Source organism: Phaethon aethereus (genome assembly GCF_964289735.1).
Source record: "Phaethon aethereus genome assembly, chromosome: 4".
Classification (NCBI taxonomy): Eukaryota; Metazoa; Chordata; class Aves; order Phaethontiformes; family Phaethontidae; genus Phaethon; species Phaethon aethereus.
Window position 1 is genome coordinate 78,789,710 of NC_138578.1, and position 26,068 is coordinate 78,815,777.

At 45.5% G+C, this 26,068-nt stretch overlaps 2 protein-coding genes across 3 annotated transcripts in view; one reads left to right on the forward strand and one right to left on the reverse strand.

The window, feature by feature from the left end:
• The window catches only part of KDM3A (lysine demethylase 3A), a gene marked incomplete at its 3' end in the record, with an annotated part of 32,997 nt that extends 27,916 nt beyond the window's left edge, over positions 1-5,081 (forward strand). The window contains exons 20-25 of the mRNA XM_081999180.1: positions 462-592; positions 2,225-2,344; positions 2,436-2,575; positions 4,054-4,230; positions 4,313-4,447; positions 5,001-5,081. Coding sequence (XP_081855306.1) covers positions 462-592; positions 2,225-2,344; positions 2,436-2,575; positions 4,054-4,230; positions 4,313-4,447; positions 5,001-5,081 — 784 coding nt within the window. The remainder of the gene's footprint in view (positions 1-461; positions 593-2,224; positions 2,345-2,435; positions 2,576-4,053; positions 4,231-4,312; positions 4,448-5,000) is intronic.
• A 2,416-nt stretch (positions 5,082-7,497) lies between these two features.
• Positions 7,498-24,402, reverse strand: CHMP3 (charged multivesicular body protein 3; the record flags this gene model as incomplete). Of its 2 annotated transcripts, none has more annotated exons than XM_081999089.1 (6): positions 7,498-8,890; positions 9,335-9,449; positions 10,600-10,668; positions 13,426-13,538; positions 19,727-19,787; positions 24,358-24,402. In XM_081999089.1, the coding sequence occupies 6 exons, from the start codon at positions 24,400-24,402 to the stop codon at positions 8,757-8,759; spliced, it is 537 nt and encodes a 178-aa protein (XP_081855215.1). In that variant the 3' UTR covers positions 7,498-8,756. The 2 variants fall into 2 exon arrangements, with proteins under 2 accessions (XP_081855215.1, XP_081855214.1); XM_081999088.1 differs by having other exon boundaries at positions 10,600-10,721; positions 13,359-13,538.
• Positions 24,403-26,068: the final 1,666 nt, after the last annotated feature.

Here is a 26,068-nt window from a genome sequence, read left to right on the forward strand (position 1 = left end):
CATTTTGTTTCTCAGAGATGCCTGACATGGCTGGAAATGCTTGACAAGTTTTATGATAAATGTTTATGTAGTTCATTGTGTTTATTGCCAAGTAAAGTGAGTACCTAAACCAGCTAATGATTGGTTAAACATTGGAAGCTTCCTAAAAGCCTTGAGTCATTTTGAAATCTTAAGTTCAGCTGAAGCTTATTTTTTTGTCAAACCTATTTAAGTATTCTGACTTCATCTCAATTAATATCAAATAGAGTATTACACACGGCAATAGCATTGCTCCAAAGCAGTTAAAAATTTATCTGCTGTATTCCTGTGTCTTGTTTCGTTCCTTTTTGTGGTGTCCAGTAAACCCCCTGGGGGGCAGGAGTGCAGTTGCTTGACTGGAGAAAGCTTTTGTTGCAGTCTATTTTAGTCTACTTTTTTTTATTATTCAGTTCGTAACACTAACATGTGCTATATTACTTCAGGTTTGATGATTTGATGAAAAATATTCCATTGCCAGAATACACTAGGAGAGGTGGCAAGCTCAACCTTGCCTCTCGACTTCCCAACTATTTTGTACGACCAGATTTGGGCCCTAAGATGTACAATGCATACGGTAAGGAATTTTTCACTCTAAAGGTCACATTGACTACCCATTCAAATTAACATTTACTGTAAATCAGAAGAATCCTTGCTGTTGTAGACAGCTTGATTAATCCCATTGACCTGAAAACCTAATTTTGGCTCACTTAAAGGTATTAGTGATGTCCAGAGCATTATATGATTCTATTACATGTTTTTTGTCCAGATGTTTCAAGCCAATAATATCTATTCCCAGTCTTCCAATCAACTTGTTGCACATGTGTATACATAACCTCTCTTTCCTATAGCTGCCCATGTGTATTTGTTGTTTTGCTACTTCCGGCTGTATCACTTTTGTTACTTCTCCTTTACAGCTCCTTTTTGGACAGTATCATTTAGTTTTTAATCTCTTCTTGAGCAGTTCTTTCTACAGTGAGTTCATCTGTTGTCATTTAAAAGGTGTTTAAAACTTCAAGCGAGATCATGGCCAGTAAAGAGATTGTGGCTAGTAAATACTGTAGCAGCTGCCTTTTAGAGTCACTGTTCCTGAGATTGCTTTATTCGAAACTGCTATAGAGACCTTCTTCTAGCAGGACTTAAATATGACTTTTATATGTCATACAGGCTAGGTATGGATACAGATTGATGTGGCAGCCTTGTCCAGAGGGACCTGGACAAGCTTGAGGAATGGGCCTGTGTGAACCTCATGAGGTTCAACAAGGCCAAGTGCAGGGTCTTGCACCTGTGTTGGGGCAAAGCCCTGTATCAGTACAGGCTGGGGGATGAAGGGACTGAGAGCAGCCCTGCTGAGAAGGACTTTGGGGTACTGGTGGGTGAAAAGCTGGACGTGAGCCAGCAACATGTGCTTGTAGCCCAGAAGGCCAACCGTGTCCTGGGCTGCATCCAAAGCCACGTGGCCAGCAGGGCGAGGGAGGGGATTCTGCCCCTCTGCTCTGCTCTGAGGAGACCTCCCTGCAGTGCTGCGTCCAGCTCTGGAGCCCTCGGCACAGGAGAGACATGGACCTGTTGGAGAGGGTCCAGAGGAGGCCACCAAAATGCTCCGAGGGCTGGAACAGCTCTGCTGGGAGGACAGGCTGGGAGAGCTGGGGTTGTTCAGCCTGGAGCAGAGAAGGCTCTGGGGAGACCTTATTGCAGCTGCCAGGGCTTAAAGGGGGCTTGTAAGAAAGATGGGGACAGACTTCTTAGCAGGGCCTGTTGCAATGGCACAAGGGCTGATGGTTTTAAACTAAAAGTGGGTAGATTTAGACTGGACATAAGGAAGAAATTTTTCCCAGTGAGGGTGGTGAAACCCTGGCACAGGTTGCCCAGAGAGGTGGTCAATGCCTCATTCCTGGAAACATTCCAGGTCAGGCTGGACGGGGCTCTGAGCAACCTGCTCTAGTTGAAGATGTCCCTGCTTACTGCAGGGGGGTTGGACTAGATGGCCTTTGAAGGTTCTTCCAACCCAAACTATTCTGGGATTCTAAAACTAATTGCCTGGGAAGACACAAACAAGATGGGGAAGGTCCTGGATAAAAAGCATATAGCTGTACTGGAATAATTTGCTGATAAATGTAAAAGCCCTCTGGCCTTTTCAAATAGTGCTTCTGAGAAGGGCATAAGGTTTCTTTTTGTCTTACTAGTGTACCTGCTACTTTTTTTTCAGGCTTAATAACACCAGAGGATAGAAAATACGGCACAACAAACCTCCATTTAGATGTGTCTGATGCAGCTAATGTTATGGTTTATGTGGGTATCCCCAAAGGCCAGGCTGATCAAGAAGAAGGTAAAGTCTTTCTTGCGTTTTGGGGAGGTTATTTCTGTGGTTGGAGGGAAGGTCCTTTAGTCCTCCTAAAGCTCATGTTTACTCTCAACAGAAGTGCTTAAAACCATACAAGACGGTGATTCTGATGAATTGACAATTAAGCGTTTTACTGAAAGTCGAGAAAAACCTGGAGCTCTGTGGCACATTTATGCTGCTAAAGATACAGAGAAGATCCGGGAATTCCTTAAAAAGGTAAGTTTGTTGTATCTTAAAAAAAAAAATCATCCTCTGTCTGTATAGGCTCACAAATATGTATCCCTGGACTTTTCTTCTCCTTTCTATCCCAGATGTTCTGGAAACAAATGTACTTGAGTTGTATGCCAGACAAATTCTCAGCTGCCGGGAATCATGTAGGGTCTGAGGAGGGCAGCGAGTCGAAGCTTGAAGTTATCCTGCACGTAGATACACTGCTTTTGCCCACGCTTGTTATGGCACAAGTAATGATGTTATGTAACGAACAAAAAACCATCTGGTTTAGATTTAAACAAAAATACAGTTTAATCTTAAACTAGATCCTTCGTAAAAGCATGCATGTGAGATCTTCTTGGGAAACATCAGAGCAATATGTGGTGCATAAAGTCCTTCCTTGTTCTCTCCCTTTTCCTACCCTTTTCTTTCCATACCTTTATGAGGTTTGGATTAAGAGAAAAGCATGAGGGTGATGTTTTCTTGGGAGTTAAAGGTTTAGTAGAGATGTGATACTACATCCAAAAGGGCTTGTTTTGGTACTTAAATTCACCACAAATGGTCCAGAGTTTTTGGTGGTCTTAATTCTGGAACTTCTTTGGTGCTCTAAAAGTGGAAAGAGTTGGTGTTTAGAAGGATGAATGGGATGATCTGAACAACTGTTGGCCTTGTCAGCCTGATTACTCTCTTGAGCAGAAACTTGAGAGGCTACAGCAGATTTGGTTAGTATTAACAAAGAACGAATCTTAGACCTGATAACACATGATACTGAATTTGATAAGCATTGACATTTTGAGTTTTGACATCTCTCTCGCCTCTTCTTGGTCTCTTGTAGCATACTTGCCTGCAGGCGTGAGGCTTTCAGCAGCTTGTCTTGGACTAGAGCCAGGTGGTTTATCTCCTCCTGAATGAGTTTTGGGCTACAGTCTGGGTGTAAATGAATGCCACAGCAAATTGGATTTATACTGTAATTTTTTTCACAAATTCTCTTCCCACACCCCTCAAAAATTTCTCTTCGAAAGCACTTGTTGTGCCTCCCAGCCTCACTTCTCCTGAAAGTCTATTTAGTGTCCTCTGTTTTGGTCAGCGAGCACAGGGACTAGTGCTGGCTTCAGGGCATACACCCACTGAATTCCACACTCAGTATGTTTTCTCCAGTTACAGGCTGTAGTAGTGTTGATTCAGTCTATGGCAGTGATTCCCACTGTGAACACACGTGAGTCAACCCTTCTGCTGCTTCTTACTGTAAATTTGATTCACTTGCATTTCCTATATCCATATTTGCAATGCATCTGTGAAGCAAGAGGGACTGCAAGCAAACCAAGGACTGAATAAGAATCCAAACCTTTTACTGCGTAACTCTTACATCTGAGCACATGGCACAAGTCGTTCTATCTGGCATGCGCGCATATGGAATACCACAGATAGGTCTCGGTGGTCCAATGAGACTGGTACGTTATACCTGTTGTCTTGTGACTTTTCAGGTTGCGGAAGAACAAGGTCAAGAAAACCCTGTAGATCACGATCCCATTCATGATCAGAGTTGGTACTTGGACCGATCGCTAAGGAAACGCCTTCATCAGGAGTATGGAGTTCAAGGCTGGGCTATTGTACAGTTTCTAGGAGACGTAGTTTTCATTCCAGCAGGAGCTCCACACCAGGCAAGGCCCAGGGACACTATTACAGCCTGGCCACTTGGGCAGACGTTTGAGCACATGGCTAATGCTTGTTTGTTCTCCCTAGGTTCATAATTTGTACAGTTGTATTAAAGTTGCAGAAGACTTTGTATCCCCAGAGCACGTCAAACATTGCTTCTGGCTCACTCAGGAATTTAGATATCTGTCGCATACGCATACGAACCATGAAGATAAATTGCAGGTAACCTACCAATGCTCAAGATGAACCCTGCCCCTCTTAACACTTTAAAAAAAAAAAAAAAAAAAAAGAAGAAAAACCCTACACCAAAACCCACAAAACAACCTTCACCAAACCCCTAAGGTAAAGATTCAGCTGTCCACGCAAAACAAGTTGCTTTCATGTTCAGATCATCTTTAATGCATTGGATTGTGAAGAGGAATTCCCATGGGCCTTGGAATCGTTACTCATTTTTAGTAGTTTTGAGGAAGCTGCCTGAAGCTTCTCCGGAGATTCTTTTAAAATGTTTCCTTCTTCCATTTCTTTTGTTTTCCCTCTAGCTGAGCTTGCAATGCTCTCCTCAGGCTACAGGGTTTCAGTTAGAATTTGAACCTTATTTTCACGAGTTAGTGCTGACATGAAGCTCGTGCAGATGTGTGTGTTTAAACTGAGAGCTGCACGGGGCGTGGGGAAGTGGGAGGGTCATGTGAGTGTTTTTCTGTGCATCAGAGGCTTCCAGCCTGACCCTAGACATGCTGTCTACTTGTAAGACTAAAGGCCTTTTCATTCCTCCTAGGTGAAGAATGTCATATACCACGCTGTTAAAGATGCAGTTGGGATACTGAGAGCTAACGAATCCAGCCTTAGCAGACCGTAAAGTAGAAAGCCTTAACACACACTATGAAACAGAAGCGTTGGCAGCTGTTTTAACTACTCAGTCAGGACCTCTGTGGACTTTGAGATTATATGAATGTTACCTCATCTTCCTTTCAGCAGTACCAGAGGATTGTGGTACTATGTTCTGTGTATTCTTCCAATGTTTACAAACCTGATATGTATATGTAGTAATATGTATGGACTGTGGCATACTGTGAATGCTCAGTTGCAATAGAACTTTATATGGAGTTGCTCTCCAAACTGTACAAAATACCTCCTATAGAACTGTCGGGAACTATTCCAAATTACTCATTTGAAAAATATTATTCAAGACATTGTAAAGCTCCAATTTTTAAAATTTATTTTGGGGTGGGAGGAAGTATGGAGTCACCCAATTTAATAACCAATTTACATAAAAATAAGAATGCAGTTCTGGAATTTCATGTTAACATAGAACTAGCATTTAAAAGTAGCTTTAAGCTATTGTATAGTAACATAGAGATGGGGGTTAACCATCTTTAGGTAAATGTATTTAAATTTCTAAATGTTAAAAGAAACTTTTAATCAAATGTCTTCTGTTTGAAACTGCTCTTTAATTTGAACTGATGTTTGATTCTCTGGTTTTTAACACTGAATGGTCTACATAAAATTCTTCTATTTCAGATACTGTTCCTTGCCTGCCTTCTTCAGTTGACTCTTTACAATGTAATGCATTTGATGCAGTGCTTTGGAATGCAAAAGCAAGTTGTGTGTTGTATACTGCTGTTCATACTGGGTTTTTTAAAATATCTAAAGGCTTAGGGTACTGAATTTAGTGACAGATCTGTTCATAGCTTTTTGTTTTGGTTAACTGAAGCATGACTTCGCTTGACCACTGCTTCTCAGCCGCTGCCAGTACTATGATCTGCATCAAATCAGTTTTGCAGCAAAACACAAATAGAGTTGCTGTGCAGTTATCGCACGGCAGCCTGCTGCAGGGCAGGTCCCTTTGTGTGTCAGACCTGCAGGTCTCTGTGACCATTTACAGCTCACAGAGTGAGGAATCGAGGCCGCTGTGAGGCGGTGTGAGTGCTGTGCTGTTCTCCCTGTGCAGGGAAATGTTCCTGTTCACTTGGCTTATGCTGCTGGCTTTAAACTCTGCTGAACAGCTGTGGGTCAGTGCTGTGTTCAGGGAGAATGTCCCTCCACCTTTCCTTGCTGAGGCCTCTGACAGTAAAAACACTAGCTTGTTCCTAATTGCTTCAGCTGGCTTGTCTAAGGAAGAGCCATAAAACCTTGATTTGGCATTCTGTGCTTGGGCTAGTTAAGTATCCACTTCAGCTGGGTCTTCTTGCAGTATCAAGTCTGAAGCAAATGAAATAAAGCAGTCTAATTGCTTTTCTTGGAGCCAGCTGGGGTAGTTGTAGGGAGCTGGCATACAGGTACCTCACCTGAGTGAGTTGTGCTGATCTTGTACACACTTATGCACCTGTATATGTATGAAAAGACCCATTGTTGAAGTTGGATTTTGAACTCTTTTACCAATATGCTGCTGTTCAATTGGTTTTTTATTGCCTACCCCATCTTATTAACTCTTCAGCTACTTTTCTTTTTTTTCTTTCTGATCTGTCCTCTCTGGATTTTTAAGACCACAACAAACAAATAGTCCTATGTGTCCATTCTTAAGTTTGAGGTAGAGATGGAGCACTTGAATTCAAGTTCTCTAAATGAGTACACAGCCCTGAAGCACAGGGGCAGCTGTGCCTGCTGTGGCTGTGCCTGGTGGCTTATGACTGAAACTGGAAGCTGCTGGATGACACCCAGGTGTCTGTGTGCCTTGTCTCTTCCTCTACCCTTGCTGTGGGAACACAATTATTTATAGGCTTAGTTTTCTTTTGGCAAGTCTTCCTTAAAATTATAAACTCTTCCCTTTGCCTCTGAGGCTCCTGTGGCATTGATGTGTTCACAGGTGAGAGAGAGGGGCCACTTGCTTTGCAAACTGCCTTTTGAGAGTCACAACATGAGTTTTGCCTGAAGTTTTTTCTTGCATTTTGGACTCCCTTGACCCTAAAAATGTGCCATTTAAGCAGCAGCTGGCTTTTTGCAACTTGTGGTTGTGGGAGAGTGAAGTGATAGTACCTGGACTGAGTAAGAAAACATTAGGAGATCTGAAGTGAGCATCCCTGTCAGTGCAATAACAAAACATCAGATGAAGGGCTCTGGCTTGTGATGGCTTGCCTGTAAAAGCAGGTTTGCAGATGAGCAGTGCCACTGCTCAGCAGCTGTGATGGGCCACAGCTGTTCTCAGAAGTCTGGTAGGTACCAGCTTTAAGATTTATAAATCTTGAAAAATGGGAAAAGGTGATCACATGGGATGAGTTTTAGGGTCAGTTCTGGTCCCAGACCTGACGAGCTGCAAGAGTGCTGCATGTCACCTCCCTTGGCCCAGCCCAGGGCAGAGAGGCCTGGCCACTGCCTCAGGGGCTGCTGCAACTGTGCTCCCACCATTGCTGCAGGGCCTGCCTCCTCACTTTCACCTGCTCCTATTGAGCTTGGCTCTCTGAGCAGTCTCTCTTCCCATCTGAGCTCCCTCAGCAGCGTAGAGAAGGCATTGCCCTTGCCTCCTGTCAGCTGGAAGGGACAGAAAAGCAGCACTGCCAAAGGTGTGGCCTTCCCTTCCTTCTGCCTACCTCCCCCCACGGCAGTGCCCCTCTCCCTGCAGCTGCTGCTGGAAAAAGAGATGGGGCTCACAAAGAGGGAAGCAATAAACCAGCCAGGCTGCCAAGGCTGCTCTTGTTCAGCTCCCATGACACACTGAGCCGGCAGGGCTGCCATTTTAGGGAGTATGACTGACTCACTGACTGACTCACATGCGTCTTGGCAAGAGCAGAAAAAAATAAAAAGCTTCTGGAGGTGGCTAAGGTAAGAGGGTAGGGCTTGTGCCGCTCTGGAAATCCTCTCTGGGTGCTTCCTCTTCTCAGAGCTGAGGAGGGAGCTCCCTCTCCTGGCAGCACAAGGCTGGGTGCTGCATTACCACACCTGAAGAGCAACTCCTGCCTGGACAGAGCTGGAGGAGAGCAGCTCTTTAACAGCTGCTCTGACTGAAAGCATTTCTTTAACTGTGCTGTGAAGGCCATAAACATGTTAAAGGAAAAAAAAAAAAGTGTTATAAAAGCAAGAGGGAGCTGTTAAAGGTGGATTTTGTTTGTGAAAAGAGGTGGAAGTGATGCAACCTAAACTGATGCACAGGAGCAACTGTTAAAAGCAGCTTTAATAAAATTTGTAGTGATTCAGGAAAACAAAGATCTTTCTTACACAACTGAAAGGTTTTTGGCAGCAGATTAAGCCAAAGTGCCTTTTAGGGAAAGATGGTACTTGAAGCTAAGAATGTATTTCAGGACTTTATATCTGAAAATACATTAACATTACACCACCATTGCCATTTCACCACAGCCTCTCAGAGGGGAGATGGGCTGAATAGAGAACAGTAAGATAATCCTAACAGACTGCACTCCCCAACAAGAAGTATATTACAGTAGTTTCTTGGAGAATACACTCCCCCAGGAAGAAAAATAATAATATATATATTACATAAGGTATTCTAACGTATTAAGTTTTGCATTTTGAATGTAGGACAGAATATCCCATAGCAAAAAAAAAAAAAAGAAAAGGCAAACTGTACACATTCGTCTCCTCCTTAGCTGCGGAGGGTAGCTAATCGCGACTGCATCGCTTCAATGTCTTCCTCCTCGTCCACGGCAGCGGCCGCTCCCATGGGTTCTGGCTCTGGAAGCGCATCTGTGACTTTACTCGGTGCTTTACCCAAGGCCCCTGCAAACAAGACGGGCTCATTAGCGTGCACTGGGACAGCATTTCATAATGGGTGGGTTTTCTCCCCCAACAACTCAAGAGACTTACAGCCAGCAATCACAGCATTGCCTAAGACTCACGGCAATGAAGCCGAGTTTATTTCCTGGCTTCATTAATAATAGTGTATCTAGTCCATCGCATACATTTCACCCAGTTAAGAGGATCCCCTGCACAGACAAGCACTGATCTGTTAAAGCCTCCATTAGAGCTCTGCAGCGACATCAGCTGATGCACATTACTTACGCTTTACTGAACCGCACCAGCCTTCTCAGCCAGTATTCCCTGAGAAACCAGCGTGTCAGAGCACTCCTTGTCACATCAGGACAGACGAAGGTTTAAATCGCTGCATCTTACTGAACAGAGCGGGGGCGAGGCTCCGCTCTCAGCAAACACACACAAACTCACCGGCTGTAATTTCAAAAAGGATTTTATCAATTTCCATCTCCGCTTCCTCTTCCATTTCCTCCTGATCCTCCAGGCCTTCAAAGGTGTCCTCCAGCATTTCCTCTATAATACCAGCCTAGCAGAAAGAAAAAGGCCGCATGTGATACCCTCGGAAATAGCAGAGTAAGAGGACACACTTGCTGCTGTTGAGATCAGGTTACACCTATCTAAGCATTACTGCTTGCTTGAGGCTCAAGCTTTCCGGATCAAGGCTGTCCTGTTGCATGAGAGTTGGCCAACACCCCTGCCTGCAGTTCAAGCACATATCTGTACAACTGGTGCACAGGAAAAGCAACGAGAAAACTGAGGATTAATCAAACACACGTGTTCTCACTTGGAAACCCTCAAGCTATTATTCCTTCTTGTTGTCTAAACACCAACAACGCAGCGTAGTCCAAGCATGCGAAATACAACTGCAAACTTCAGTCATGAAGCATAAATTGTATAATATGCTGTAAAATTAGTGTGTGACACAGCTTCCCTTTTTCTATCTGTCTTAGAAAACATGCCCCTGCAGGGCCTGCAGCCTAGATATGGCCAAATTGTTCTGTACATAATGGTAAAATTGTTAAGAAATAAGTTGATTTGGACTAAGTAGCGGAGGGGGAAAAGCAGAATAATTTTGGTAGTTGAAAACAAAACAGCCACAGCAGAGAAGTAATATACTTTAAAATCAGAGCACTTCCATCAGGGACGCTATGCTAGATGTTTTAAACCCAGTATCAGAATAGCCACCTTGCCCAAGATGAGATTTTCAGCTTCCCACTCCACACCAGGCTGTAGTGGGTCTTTCATAAGGAACTTTTTCATCCCTGGAAGCAGGAAATTCAGACTCCCCAGAACAGATAGAAGCTCGGGGGTCTGGGCAGTCACCGGGCGCAGGTGAGAACGCTGCTTCGAGCCTCGCTCTCCCCCAGCCCCTTGCACTCAGGAGAGCAAGCCGCAACCGCTCTGACGGGGACTGGTCTTCCTCCCTCCATCGTCAATGCGAGCAGCTTTTTTTGGCCTCACACTTTACACCAAACCTGTTGCAGGTATCACCGAGTCAGGGCTTTCCCCACAGACAGTAATTTGCTAGAAAGTCCCCCACTATTAATGTGCTACTTTAATTTCTGTCTGTTAGAGCTCACACAAGCCCTCTGACACAGGGGCCACCTAAGCAGTCGCACGGCACACTAACAACTACCTCTTGTTCACCCAAGACTTATTTATGTTGTAGATCTTACCTTCATCATCTCTTTGGACAACTCCCTCATTGTTGCTTGGATTTCAGGGATTTTTACTAGATTTTGCATAGCTTTCATGACTTCTGTGCTCTTCTGCAATGAACCTGCTACTCTCAGGACAGCTGTGAAGGAGAGGCATAGAAAAGCTTGAACGATCCATGCACCACCAGAAGCAGAGAAATTACATCCTCCCTACATGCATAGAAATTTGTTTAAATCTAGGCAATTTAATTAAAAAAAAAAAAAAAAAAAAAAAGAAACGGACATCCTGCTTCTTCATTCTTGTCTGCCTTCCTGGAAAAGCTCAAATTCTACCCACATCGGAAAAAATTACATTTATAGCAAAGATGCCAGTCCTGTAGGGTTAGCTGGAGCAATCCAGATTGCCTGCAGAGAGACTTCAATCCACTTGCACCCAGTTCAAAGAGAGATCCCTGAGGAACTCCTGCCTGTGTCCCTCAGCAGCCAGACGCCTTGCTGAGGGATTCACCAGCAGAGCTACAGTCCCACGTCTGGTCGCTGACCAAGCCAGTCACCTTCTGCCCAACACTGGGTAGTGGAAACTAACTCTGGCAGAAGTTCTAGTGCAATAGTTTCACAGCAAAAAGTAAGCTAAAGAATTAATACTGAAGCAGATAAGCTGGAAATAAGTATAGTTTAAACTGAATTTAACAATACTCTTCCCAAAGGCTATTCTCATAATATAGCTTACAAGCTGTTCTCATGTATTTTGATATTCCAAGATCAAAATGCAATAGCTAAGGGTACTTTGAGGTTCTTGCATTCTGCCATCTAACTTTGCAGCTTCCTCACCATGGAGAACTTACCTGCTTGTATATAAAACGGTCACTCCTTAATGAAGCAAAATGAAGGTGCAACATATATTATTTTTCACTTTAATATTTAATCTCTTTAAGAAGCCTTAGACTTGTCACGTTAACAACCTGACAGAAATCTTGCCTTTGGCGGTCATTTCCCAAGATGAAACAAGTTAATACAAACCCCAGATTCCTTCCTATTGCTCAGGTAAGTGTATCAGAACATTCCCAGCAAGATGAAGATGCTGGTAGCAGAAAGGAGGAGGAGGCTGCTTTGAGTTTTTCCTTTTAAGGGACACCTCAAGCTGCAAGGATGGCCCCTGCTTCCCATTCCTGAACGAGGTACATGGGGAGCCACATTCAACCTACTGTAAGATTACACTTAAGGTTCACATTGCGACTCCTGATTTATCACTCATCTAGTGTTAAAATCTACTCACACCTAGCTTGGATAATGCTGGGGTGGGGGCAATACTTGGACATTTCAGTAGCATATTAACTTCCAACTCTCTTTAATGCTTTCACCTCTGCTCTTGTTACAAGGTAAAACGCTCTGAGGTAAGGAAAATACTGCAGAAGTCTATTGCAACAGATTTTGGATGTGGATAAGGAATGAGGGAAATATGCTGGTACTGGGGGAGCACAAAGGACCGAGCAGGGTTTACAGAGAGCTGGGTATTAAGCTACAGGGCGAAGTGATTCACCCACGTCAAGGAAATCAAACACTGCCACCCCATCTCCATTTAGGACTTACTTAAACATCCTAAAGCTCTTGCTAGTGAAACAATAATTTAGAAAATGAAGGGAATTCTACTGAAGGAAATACACCTGACATTACAGATCCTGTCAAAACCAGTAACAACAACTGGCTTCACAAGGATAGAGGGATATTAGGCACACATTCAGATTTAGGAATGCACACTAAAAACGTGCCCCAAATTACTGGAGGAGAGTTCTGTTTCAGAGCACACGATTCTCATGTCACTGCAACCCTCAGGCTCTGAGGAGAGGCGTTAGATTATCTGTTGAGCAGCTCATCAGAGAAAACACAGAGAGCCAGCAAGGATCTAGGGAACAATGAGGGGTAGGAACCCCCCAGAAGCTAACTGGGAGCTCCCTGGCTACTCCAGAGCCCAGGCAGGGAAACCCATCCAGACAGGGCAGCGGAGAAAATGGTGTCCAGAACATCCTGCAGACTGAGGGGGTTTCCTGCCGACGGGGATATAGGACTTAGTATGGGATAAAGGGGATAAAGAGCATTTTTTGAACAAAAAACTTAGTATGGAATCTTTTAAGGGAATTGCAGGAATGTGATTGAACTTGAGAAACATTTTACTGGATGTTTAGGGGAAGGACTGAAGGTAGAGAAAGGGAGGGATCAAAGTGGACCAGGGAAGACCACAAACCTCAGGGGCCTAGAAGCCCAGGTAGCAGTACCTCAGGCAGAGGAGGAGATCTGGGACCAGTTACTGGACAGCTGGCCACCTTACACTGAGTGTCTGAGAGCAGCCACTGGAACAACCCATACATTGTGCATGTGTGTATATATATCTGTATTCTATTAGAGGAACTCAGTCCTAATCAGCTGAAGAAGACGACCAGGACTGAGCTGACAGTGCTGTTCATCTTTGTGTGAAAGCAGCATGTGTTTACCTGGGTGCTGGTAAAGGCACTGCTGTGAGTATGTCTGGGTGCGTGTGCCGCGTGGGAACCGGTGCTCATCCTGGCTGGATGTGGGCAGGTGGAACTGCAGCAGCCTCACACTGCTGAGCTCACTACGGGAGGAATTTCCCTGGATCCTGAAGCCCAGTGGAATCACCTGCCTTTCACAAGAGTAGGACTGCTTCCAAATTCAAGCTCTGCCAGCATTTGACCTTGGTTCTGGAAATGGAAACCCAGACTTCATCTCTGAAGCTAGAAGCGCTCAGAAGTTGTTCTTACCAAGCTGGTTCTTCATCCCCATGAGAACAGAGTTCATGTGGGCTTTGGATGCATAGAGTTTGCTTACGGCCTTCCGAGAACGGATCAGTTCCTTCGCCAAGATCACACACACATCTTTCTGACCCTTTTTGGCAGCATCCTTTATTGATCTCTTCACCTTCTCCTCTTCTCTCTGGATATCTGGAACACAGAAAAAACACAGCAAACAGTGACACGCTGCTAAGGATTTGGAAGGGAAACCAGTCATTTGTTGGGGTGTATTTTCAATGCAAAGAACCGTTTCTGCTTGGTCTCAGATATCCTTTGTTACCCAAAGACCTTGTGCTAGGCTGATTTACATGTTAGCTGATTAACTCAACTAAATATTAACAGGAAAATTCTCATTACTAAACATCCAGCGCTGTAATTTCCTTTGTAGTTAAGAGTACTGTAAAGCACTGTCCAGGAATATCACTGCATGAAGCTGAGCTGACTAAGATGAATTATTAACAAGCAAAAAAACTAGGAACAAAGCACTCTGAGATGACTACTTGACTTACAACTTCAGAATAACTTCCTGACTATTAGACTGGCCTGATATATAAATACACACATATATAATATATACACACACAGGTTAAGACTACTGTACTGATTTGTTGCTTAGAAGATTACCTCTTCTGTGTTCATCACCAAATAGACCCACTTCACCAGGAAGGACCAAAGTTGTCACAAGGAGTTTAAAACTAGTAGTCTCAGAAGACAGACAGGCTTTTTACTAGCAAAAATACTTACCTGTCAGACTACATTCAAAGCTTAACCCATATCCCCACCTCCAAGTGAATTTGAGGGCCATTGTAGGCAAGACTGTCCTCATTGTTTCTAAATCCCTGAAATATGCTTTTCTGAAAAAAAATACATTCAGAAAGATTGTAGAAGGCTGATCTCACAGAGGCTAGAAAGTTTTAGATATACACTGCCTTTAAAGAAAAACAACAACATAACACATAGTGAATTTGTACAGGTGCATCCACAAATTCAAGAGTTACTTAGAACCACAGATTTGTTAATTACTGCCAAAGAAAACCTTCATCTTTGCAGATAGACTTCATTATTCCCCCCATCAGGCACAACTCACTGAGCCTCAACTGGATACCCAGCCAAGTCTATGCTTGTACTTAAGGAGTTACGGTCCTGAGTTTATATTGCTCATACTTTAAAACACATGCATTAGGTGTTTGTATAAATCGGCACATTCAAATTAGAAGCTGACTGGTGCAACACTATGGATAATTTCATCAGTGAAAACTAGTACGCTAGTAAATAATTCGATACAACTTAAAACAGCCTGTTCAAACTCTCCTGGTATTCAGCTTCATTCAACAGCTTTTTATAGGAGCATGCTGGAACCAGAGTACTGAACTAGGCCTGTACAGAATGAGCACCAAATAGCTAGATTTTAAATACTATATGTTAAATAGGCTTCCTTAAATAACACAGGTTTCTCTGGCAAATCTGGGATGAGTGTTCACACATCTGCCTTGTCAGGTAATGCTGGCTTTGTACAGCAGAAGCCAGGTACCTTAAAAAGCTCACAGTAAGAAACACAGAAACAAGGAGGGGCTGTAGCAACCCCCTTTCTTTTGCAGACTCAGCAATAAATTAGTTTGTGATGAAATGTGGATCCAAGAGTCTGAAAAAAATTATCCTAAAGTAAATAAAGAATTTATAGAGTAAAGGTTAAGCTCACCTTCCTGTAAAGAGTTGAAGGAAATGACCACAAGAACAACTGTTTCTAGCAAAGGCTTTGTTCAAATTTGGTTTATTCCAGATTTATACCAGAGAGAAGTTCGACATAGGCAAGAATCAGAAGTTGCCCTTTTATAAAAACAAAGGCATCAACACACACTTTTTGGCACAGGCCAACTTGGAGACTTCGATTCAGCTTCTCACGTGGGAGTTAATGAACCCTGTACTCAAGATGAGTCATTCTCTCAACATCATTCAGTGGCATCTTTATCCTAAAGGACTGGCAAAAATCTGTGATGCTCCCCAGAGCCTTCTCTTCTCCAGGCTGAACAACCCCAGCTCTCCCCGCCTGTCCTCCCAGCAGAGCTGTTCCAGCCCTCGGAGCATTTTGGTGGCCTCCTCTGGACCCTCTCCAACAGGTCCATGTCTCTCCTGTGCCGAGGGCTCCAGAGCTGGACGCAGCACTGCACGGGGGTCTCCTCAGAGCAGTGCAGAGGGGCAGAATCCCCTCCCTCGCCCTGCTGGCCACGCGGGTTTGGGTGCAGCCCAGGACACAGTTGGCCTTCTGGACTGTGAGCGCACATGGACGGCTGCTGTCCAGCTTTTCATCCCCCAGTCCCTCCAAGTCCTTCCCAGCAGGGCTGCTCTCAGTCCCTTCATCCCCCAGCCTGTGCTGATACCAGGGGTTGCCCTGACCCAGGTGCAGGACCCTGCACTTGGCCTTGTTGAACCTCATGAGGTTCACACAGACCAATTCCTTGAGCTTGTCCAGGTCCCTCTGGATGGCATCCCATCCCTCAGGCATGTCAACCGCACCACTCAGCTTGGTGTTGTCTGCAGAATTCCTGAGGGTCCCCTTGATCCCACTGTCTATGTCATTGATGAAGATACTAAAGAGTACTGGTCCCAATACGGACCCCTGAGGGATACCACTCATCACCGATCTCCATCTGGACATTGAGCCATTGACCACTACCCTCTGGATGTGACCATCCAACTAATTCCTCATCCACCCAGCAGTCCACCCATCAAATCCATCTCTCTCCAATTTAGAGAGAAGGATGTCGTGGTGGACTGTGTCAAAGGCCTTACAGAAGTCCAGATCAACGACACCGGTAGCTCTTCCCCTGTCCACTGATGTGGTGAAGCCATGCTGGCTGTCTCAAATCACCTCCCTGTCCTCCATGTGCCTTAGCATGGCTTCTAGGACGATCTGCTCTATGATCTTCTCAGGCACAGAGGTGAGGCTGACAGGTCGGTAGTTCCCAGGGTCCTCCTTGCTACCCTTTTTCGAAATGGGTGCCATGTTTCCCTTTTTTCAGCCTCCAGGGACTTCAAGTGACTGCCAGGACTTTTCAAATATCATGGAGAGTGGCTTGGAACTACATCAGCCAATTCCCTCAGGACTCTGGGATGCATCTCATCAGGTCCCATAGACTTGTGTCTATGATTCAGGTTCCTCAGGTGCTCTCAAACCTAATCTTCTCTTACAGTGGGAGGGACTTTGCTCCTCCAATCCTCATCTTGCAGTCCATCCCCTTGAGAGGTGTGGGAAGAGAAACTGCCAGTGAAGACTGAGGCAAAGAAGTCATTGAGTACCTCAGCCATCTCCTCATCTGTTGTTACTAGTTTGCCAGTCTTGCTCATCATGGGGCGTATGCTTTCTTTGACCTTCCTTTTCTTGCTGACATACCTGTAGAAGCCCTTCTCATTATTCTTTGCATCCCTTGCCAAGCTCAGTTTCAGGCACACCTTGGCCTTCCTGACCCCATCCCTACACAACTGGGCAGCGTCCCTGTACTCTTCCCAGGATACCTGTCCCAGCTTCCACTGCCTGTGCATGTCCTTCTTGTGCTTTAGTCTGACCATCAGGTCTCCACTCAGGCATGCCGGCCTCTTGCCTTCCTTTCCTGATTCCTTATACCTGGGGATCGAGAGCGCTTGTGCTCTACAGAAAGCGTCCTTAAAGATCTGCCAGCTCTGTTCTGTTCCCTTGTCCCTAAGGGCACTTTCCCAGAGGGTCCTATTGACTAACTCCCTGAAGAGCTGGAAGTTTGCTTTCCTAAAATTCAGGGTCCTGACTTTACTCTTCACCTGCCCCATGTCCCTCAGGACTGTGAACTACACCAGTGCATGATCACCGCAGCCCCAGCTGCCTCCAATCTTGACTTAACCAATTAGCTCCCATGTGTTGGTGACCAACAGGTCCAGTATTGCATCCCCTCTGGTAGGGCTCTCTATTACCTGGCATAGGAAGTTATCCTCCATGCACTCCAGGAGTATCCTGGCTTGCCTACAGCTCGCTGTGCAACCATCCCGACATCTGCTGGAAAAGTAGAAGCTCTACAGCAGGACGAGAGCCTGGGAGTAAGCCAAGTCCCAGCATATCAGAACAGGTAAGAAACAGCTGAAGTGGTACAGCAGAAAACAGAAAGCAGCACCAGGAGTACTCCAGCAGTACTGAGAAATTACAACATTCACACTGTCAGGCTAAAAACAACCTCAAGTATTGTGTTACCATGTCTAAACTAGTGTAGTGTGGCACCGTACTCAAATGAATGCTTTCACTTGCATGACAAACTGCTGAATATGACATTAGTGGCACAAATATGCAAGAACAGTCAACTCCATCTTTGAAGGTCAATGGCAGCTATGCACCTCTAGTGAGCCAAGTCACTACACCAGTTCCCCTGCAGCACTACCAAGCACAACAGATGCACAAAGCAGTCCGCAGCACCTGCAAGAGGGACTTGCAACCTCAGTAAAGCACAAAGTTACTGTTATTACTCCAACTATATTAACTCGAAAAATTCTATTCTGAAGTCACAAGGATACTTTTCATTTCTTTGAACCTTCCCAGCCCTCAAAAGCAACCTATACCAAACAGAAATCACAACAACAGCAAGAGTCCAACAACAGATGGTTTGAAACAGCATGTTGCTATATTAATAACTGCGCTGACTGGGCGAGCCAAGCGTTTGCGTGATCCAAGCCCACTCAGTTCATCCCTAGTGGATCTGAGTGTTGCCATATCAAAACACATCAAGCAGAGTCTTCCCCAGGGAAACTAAGACAGGTCCCCGCTCAGCATCCTTACTGAAAGATTGCAGCGATTTCCTGTGCAATTCTCAACTGAAATGATAAAAGCATTGCAGAATTCGACTACATTTGGCAATTTTTGAAAAAAAAAACCCAAAACCTTTAGTGGCATGTGGTTGTCATCTTTCAGCAGCAGCCTGCAAGCCTGGTAAGTGTCCAGCAGAACCACATACTTCCACAGCTGACACTTGGCAAGATGTGAAATCTTAGCACAATATGGACATTACAAAGATATTCTGTACTTTATTTTAATGGGAATTATCAGAATAGCAGATGGTTCATGGTTAGTCTAAGCTCTTGCATACCGAACTGCATTTCTTTGAATGTAACACTCTGAAATACATACACAAACACATTTAGAGCTGTTACAATAATTAGATTTACATCCACATCAAAATATCAGACCACCACATAAGCCAATACCTATGTAGGCCACTAGGAGTATTATGGCATGCATAAGGTTGAGATAAAAACCAAAATTTCACGAAACCATCAATAGTGAACACACAGGTGGTTTGCTTCCATGGAAGACGCAACTTCTAAAACATACTTTGCTAACAAGATCAGCCATGTTTCAGTTGCTCTGTGCCCAACACAGCTACACAAAGTGCCTTGGAGAATGCAAAACAATTCACAAGCATAATGAACATCACTGTACATCAGTCTTCCCGGAAGAGGACAAAGACAGACTTTGTACTGTACGAGCATCTCTCTCCAACCAACTCGTACAAATCTACAAGTAGAATATATGAACCCTGCCAGCTTACTCCAGAAGTGTGGGGCTAGGGAGGAAAGGGAGGATGTACTCCTTGAGCCACTCAAAACAGGCATGTGCCTAATAACCAGTTGCTGACACAAAATATCCTTTACCAGCATATCCCATGGACCAATCCTGAGGGCAGGGTAGAAGACAAAAAGGGGAAACCAGAATGTGCCCCAAACCTGTTTTCAGATTCTGGGAAAGCAGGCAGAAGAAAGAACAAGAAGCTGAACTAGCAGCAGTGTAATAATAAAATTCTTCTGCTTTTCAAGATCTCTTCAAAAGTGTAATGCCCATAATTTAATAGCAAGACACCCACTGAGAAAAGCCTTCCCACCCTCCCTCCTGTTTATAATTTTCCCAAGCTGATAGCAAGCTGCTTTTGTTTAGCATGTGCACTTCACACTGGTACCTACCCGCAGAACTTTCTACATGTGAAATTACACGCCACGCTGACACTACTCATTAAATCAATGTGGGTGAAGCTCTGGATAATAAATCTAATTCATCTTATTATATGGGATTTAAGAGCATTATGTCTTACTGGAAGCAGACAATATTCAGGTTCCTTTGAAAATTTTACTTGGAGAACTTCACAGCGATATCATTTTGTACCATATAACACGTCTGACCCCAGGATCACATTCATCTTCTTTTATTCCAGATGCGATAGAGTACCCCGGGTTATTAGATTTCACAGCCTTCCCCCAGTTAAAGAAAAAAACAAAACTTGAAGGCAGACAGGGAAAGGAAAAACAAAAAATGTGACATAAGTACAAACCTCTGATCTGTCTATCAACCACTCTCATTTCTTTCCTTATCTTCAAGGACCATTCATTGACCTTAAAAAGAGAAAATGAGTTACTTGAAATTCCAACTTCAAAACTACGCTTTCATACTTTCATGTAACTTAATCATTCAATGTCCAAAAAAGCACTTTAAAATGCACCAGCTTTAAGTTATAAGTGATGTTTAAATAGTTCATTATTCAAATAAAAAACCCCACATTACAGAGATACCACCAGTTATTGCGCTCCTCTTAACATTCAGACAAGGACTTAAGGAAGATGCAATTTGTGAGTCAGAGATGCTCACTGCCTGGCTAACTTGAGACATTGCTGTGCAGAGGGAACTTGCCACAGGGGATTTCAGCATAAGGTAGAAACTTTGGCACAGGATGACAGCACCAAGCGTGCTAATACCCATTTCAATTGGAAAGAATCCCAGGAGGTCTCCCAAGCCAACCTCCTACTCAAAGCAGGACCAAGTTCAGAGTTGCTTGGGGTCTCGTCCATTGAGCTTTGACAGCGTCCGAGGGCAGAGACTTCACAGACGCTCTGAGCATCTGTTCCAGCACTTAATCACTCCTGCGGTGAAGAACTTTCCTCATGTCCAATTCAAAATTCTTCTCTGGCCACCTGTGGCTGTTTGCCCCTTTCATGTCACTGCACACACCTGAAAAGTACCTGGCTCTGTCTTCTCTACAGCCCCACTAGAGGCAGCGAAATGCTTTAGACCCTTGCCCCTTCATCTTCCCCTCTCCAAGCTAAAACGAGCCAAGTTCCCTCAGCTTCTCCTCCTGTGTCATGGGCTCCAGTCCTCCACCATTTTGGTGGCCCTCTGCCCCACTCTCACCTGTTTGTTGATATCCTCTGCCCAGAATGGGACACTGTTTTGCAGATGTGGCCTCATTAATGCCAAATGTAGCAGAGTAATTGAGCAACCATTTGCCTCAACATGATGATTACAGCTTGCTAATGCAGACCAGTTTGCCCTCATCGCCACGAAGGTGCATTGCTAACTCGTGTTTATTATCCACAGGAAGCCCAGGTCCTTTCTTGCAGAGCTGCTGCCCAGCCAGCCCCAGGCTGCACATCCCCACGTGCACAACGGTGCATTGCTCAACATCATGAGGCTCCTGCTGGCCGGTTGCTTCCACTTGCTCAGGCCCCTCTACACGGCAGCTCTGCCGTCCAGCTTCATTTTGCCTATATTTGGTGGGGTTCAAACATAGCCACCTCCTCCACAGGTTCGCTGCTGGGACTTGCCAAGATGTCTCTGTTCCAGCACTCCTGGCTCCCCCAGCACAGGGTGCTGAAGGAGGTGAGGAGCACCACTTGTCCCGACCACCTCTCTGGGGAAGCACAGACATCAGATGGGCAGCAGCTGCCAGACATCCAGCCGAGAACTGGAAGCATTTGTCGCAAACAGGGAAGCAGAGAGGGGCTGTACAACACCAGAATCAAGAATCGGAAGATAATACTAGCATGCAGAGTGCCAAATGCTTGTGGAGCTCTGATGCTACTTTTATTATTAGCAGCACAGCTTTTGCACTGTCTCTAAAATAACCCAAGCCCCTAATTATTAAGATGACCTCTAGTTCATGGATCCACTCACACACTGTACATGCCAGTGCACAGGCCACTCAGGAAGTCTAGTTAGCTGTATTAATAGTTTCATATGAAAACCACCTTGACTTTTATATGATTTTATTAAAATAAAATGCTTTGTCTACCTGAATAAGCTTTATAACAGAACTGTAAAAAAAAGCACTCTTCAGTGCACGAACCCAGCAGAGCAAGACAGATTCTTACACTTTTACTGGTCTCAAGGATGAACAAGACCATGTTTTGACTGCAGACAACAACCACCATCTGAGCTGCCCAAGCACAAAATCTGCTGCAAAAAAACCCCCAAAAGCCCTGTAGAGCTCTGTGCATACACATTATGGGTGCGCAGCAGTTTTGAAGGGGTTTCAAAAAGCTCTATTACCTTAGCTGAATCCTGGTTTATTACCGGGGGAAAAAACCCAACCACCAAACCCTTGCAGGACCAACTGCAGCCTCCCCTCTTATTCTTCAGAACAGAGCAGAAAATTCCATGTAGATTCATTCCTCACCCTGATATGAGACTAAGAAGGTCCCTCTTTTGAGTATGCCTATATTGGAGAGAGAAAAGCAGGGGGAAGCCACTAAGATAAGCCATGACTGAACTCTAGCCAACTGTCATGTCTCAAATGTAGTAACTTCCAGAGATTTACTCCACAACTTGTACCCTAGAACAAACCAACACGCATTAAGCCTTCACATACAAGCACAATCAGCAACTGCCAAATGAACTGCAACAGGTTTCACAGATTCTGTCTCTGTGATGCACAACCCAGCACAAAGACACCATTAAACCACAACTGGCCATATGTTGTCATCAATCCCTGCCAACTCAGACAGCAGAAAACTCTTTGATAGCTCATCCCTAGTACTGCCCAGGAATAAGCTGCCTCACACGACTGTCCTCATAAAGGCACAGCTGGGTGCTTCAGCATTCCCTGGTCTTCCCAATGCTCATCACCAGTTTTGCATATCAGAGGAGGAAGAAATCCTGTTGACTCGCATCTAGACAACTGCATACTTCCAGTTACGTGAGTCATGGCAATTTGTTGAGCAGTAAAGAAGCTGTAGTGCCGATTGCACACAGGAAACCAGGGATACAGCTACAAACCACGGCACAAGGCAGCACAGAGGTAGCAATGTTGGGAACAGAAGCACTTTGGACAGCTAAGGAAGGCGAATTAACCCAAGCTGGTGAAGCTGTTCCACTTCCTGTTCTGACAAACAAAAATGCATCATACCAGAGCATCAGGCAGCAAAACACTAAGCTGAAACAAACCACTTGGACTACACTGGAGGAAACACACTTTTTTTGCTCAAACAATCCAGACATGACATTAAAAGTATAGTAAACCCCCAGCTTCAAACCAAAGTGGAGATGTTTGCCTTGTATCATTCACAAATAAATTTGCTCCCATCAACAGAGAGCGAGCATACAAATGAACCCAGGGCAAATCACCGCCATCATGAAAATCTCAACCTCTTCCCACCATCAGCCCCCTCCTGTGGTGCTCAGATTGCTTTCTTTACCCTTGCTCAGGGACAGTATCTTGTGTACAGCAGCTGCCAAACATGAGGTTAAGTTGTCCTGTTTCCCCATCATCTAGTAAGCAGAAATATCTTCTTCCACCTAAAGCTGCACAGTTAGATAAAGGAGGAAAGAAATTTCTTACTATTAATGGGTTTCTCAATATCTTGGTTACAGCCTGTGAAGTCATCATGCCAGCCTGCAACACAAGAGCGTGCTTATGGCGGCACGATGACCTAAGTCACTTCTGCCTACGGGTCAGACACGCCTGTTTTCTAGCACTTTTGCAAGCTTTCCTGCAAAAAGCTCCGAGATGACCCACAGATATGCTGTGTTACTGGAAAACACGACAAGCTTGTTGGTTATGGAAGGGGAAAGAGCAGTCATTGGACGTGAAACAACAATAAGTTATCAGTGCAGTATAACCACGTCGTGTGGGTTAAACAGTTGTCTGCTGCTTTAGCCCACCACTGACAGCAGCAGTCTCCAAATCCCAGTTCTTTCTGTGGTATCTTCCAACACCACTTGTGAACGGAGGAAACTATAACCAACCTGTGTGGTGCTCCAACACAGGTAGAAAAGGAAGGGAAAGTACACTATGAAAGGTATATTCCTCATCTAATGCTATCACCTGACAAACAACGACTATAACCTGCTCCCCTAGCACTCGGCTGCTACAGAGCAGCAGAGAATATCTGTGACACTTCAGCTTTTCCAAGCCTTCAACTTTGGTGTCTGTCACCTTCTCTCTATTGCTTTTTGAGTACCTCTAGTGAGGTATGTGACCTTTCCCCCCACTAAATAGCAGATTTTTTAAATTAGCACATTAGTAGTGATTTATGAAAGCCAACAGTGAAATATATCTGTACCTTGATTATTTCATTTCACTGTGACATTAGAAATCTGCACGTAGAAGCAAGGCTTACAGACTCAAAAAACAAAACTCAAGTCCCAATGTTTCAGCTATTCATATTTTTAAGACTGTCTTTGCAACAGGAGCTAGAAGCCCCTAAAAAAGCCGGAGAGCTAGAAGCCGTGGAAGACAGCTAGAAGCAAGCTCTGAATCCAGGAGCTGCTCACACGCATAACTCCCTTGGCTACTACTTCTGTGGCCCTCAGAAGCCCTCCGCAGGTCTCTGCACGCCCCCGGTGTGCGGGAGCGCGTTGACAGCGGACCGAGCGCGTTACGAAGCTGCTGCATTTCAGGAGAAACGCAGTAACGGAGCGCGGGTGCCTCCAGCCCCTTTGGGGACGGAGCACAAGGGCTCCCCACCTGCTGCCGAGGCGCGGCCGCCGCAGCGACACCCCGGGACAGAGCTCAGCGGGGCACCCCGCCCTCTCCAAACCTTCCTCCTCACGGCCGCGGGGCTCGCCGCCCCCCCCCTCAGGGTACAGCCAGACGAGGCCTTGTCCCCGCCCGGCGCCATGGCAACACCATCCACCTAGGCAGCCGCCTCCCGGCCTCCGCCTGAGGCGGAGATGCCGCCGGGGCCTCACCAGCTCCTTGGGCGGCTTCTCGGGGGTCTTCCCGAAGAGGCCCATGGTAGCAGCCGCCTCGCACCGCCCGGTCCTTCCGGGTTCTCGGCCCCGCCCGCTGTCAGGGGCTAGCGATCCCCACTGCGCATGCGGTGCCGGTCCTGCCCGACTCCGCCCCTTTACTACGCATGCGCACAGCTCCGCTCATCTCTCGCTGCCACTGCCCATGCGCCGCCCGTGAGGGCGGGGCGGGTGGTGCCTGAGCGTCCCGCCCCTCGCCCCCCCCGGGGGAGTCCCAACGGTCATCGGGCGCTGCTGCGCTTCGCGCGGCCCCGCGGCGCGTCACGCGGCCGCCTGTGGAACGGGCACGCGAGGGTGGGGGGCGAAGGTGGTTGCAGAATTTGGCTGCGGTGCTTATACTGCCTGAGCACCTTCTCCGACTGTAATGTGCTGGCAGGCAAAGTGGACAGGCGGGAGGTTATGGTAGGCCGTTGCTGTTAAGAGCCATAAAAGCAGATAACAAACCAGGTTACGTCACCACCGGCTCTCACTCCATCACACAGACTGCAGGAAAGCACAGCAGAATTTCTAAAACCTCGTCGCGCAAGGGGTGACTCAAACTACACTTGGTATCTTTCCCTTGCAGCCCAGGGGAGACCCGCAGGGGACAGAAAGAGGAGAAGCAGCTGCGAGCACAGAAGATGGCGCCTCCCTTGTCTTCAGCTGCTAGGGCTCTTCTGGAGATCCCCCACCAGCAAGGCCTGGCTTACCTCCGTCCTCTGCCATCCTCTCTGCGGCAAAGGGCGCAGGGTAACCTGGCCAAAATTAACCGACAGCTTGGAGCTACTCTGCTGGGTGCTGCAGGGCGAGCTCCGGCAAGTCACTCCATCTCCTTGCACCCCAATGCACAAGCTGAGACAAGGAGGACTAGAAATAATCACCGACGCACAGAAAGAGTGCAAAAGCTTAGGAATAAAAAGGTGCTAGTAACTTAACCTAACTCTAATACCTTACAGTTATACTTACCCTCACTTTTTATTTCCCAGAGAAAGACATTAATAATAGATTAAAAAAAATGTACAGTTCACCTTTGTCTTTTTTCTTTCCAAGACCTAGTGCAGCATAAAGACAGATCTAAATATGCTTTGGAAAGGAGAACTCACATTTTGGACTGGGTACCAGCAGTGGGAAAGCCAGCACAACAAAATAGTAATTGCTGAGACTGGCAAAACCCTTCAGAGACTACCTAAATCCACTCTCTCTTAATAGCAGCACAAAACACTCATCTCCCTCATCAAACTTCCTGAACTAAGTAAGCTCACATCAATCGTTTGACAATTTCTGTTTACAGCTGATGACCAGCTTTCAGGCACAAAAGGTCAGAGAATAAAACGCTACTTCAAGAATGCTTAGCATCTCCGTTAACTCAAGACACTTTACAAATACTAGCACAACCCAGCCCAGCGAGGCAAAACAGGCAAGCAGCGAAACTGCCGACCTTGTTACAGGCACAGTCTTCGCTCTGTTCTCTGGATTTGAAACTGCCAACGCGTTGGGTAAGGGCTGTCTGCGATTCTGCGCTCCGCAGAATCTTGGATGCTTCTGCTGCTGTTACTGACACGAGCATATCATAAAATAAATACATCCAACTGCTTTTTCTTTCCTGCTGGGACTACCAATACGCTACACCAGCTGCTGTAGATTTTGAAACAGATGCATTTGCTAGGAACTG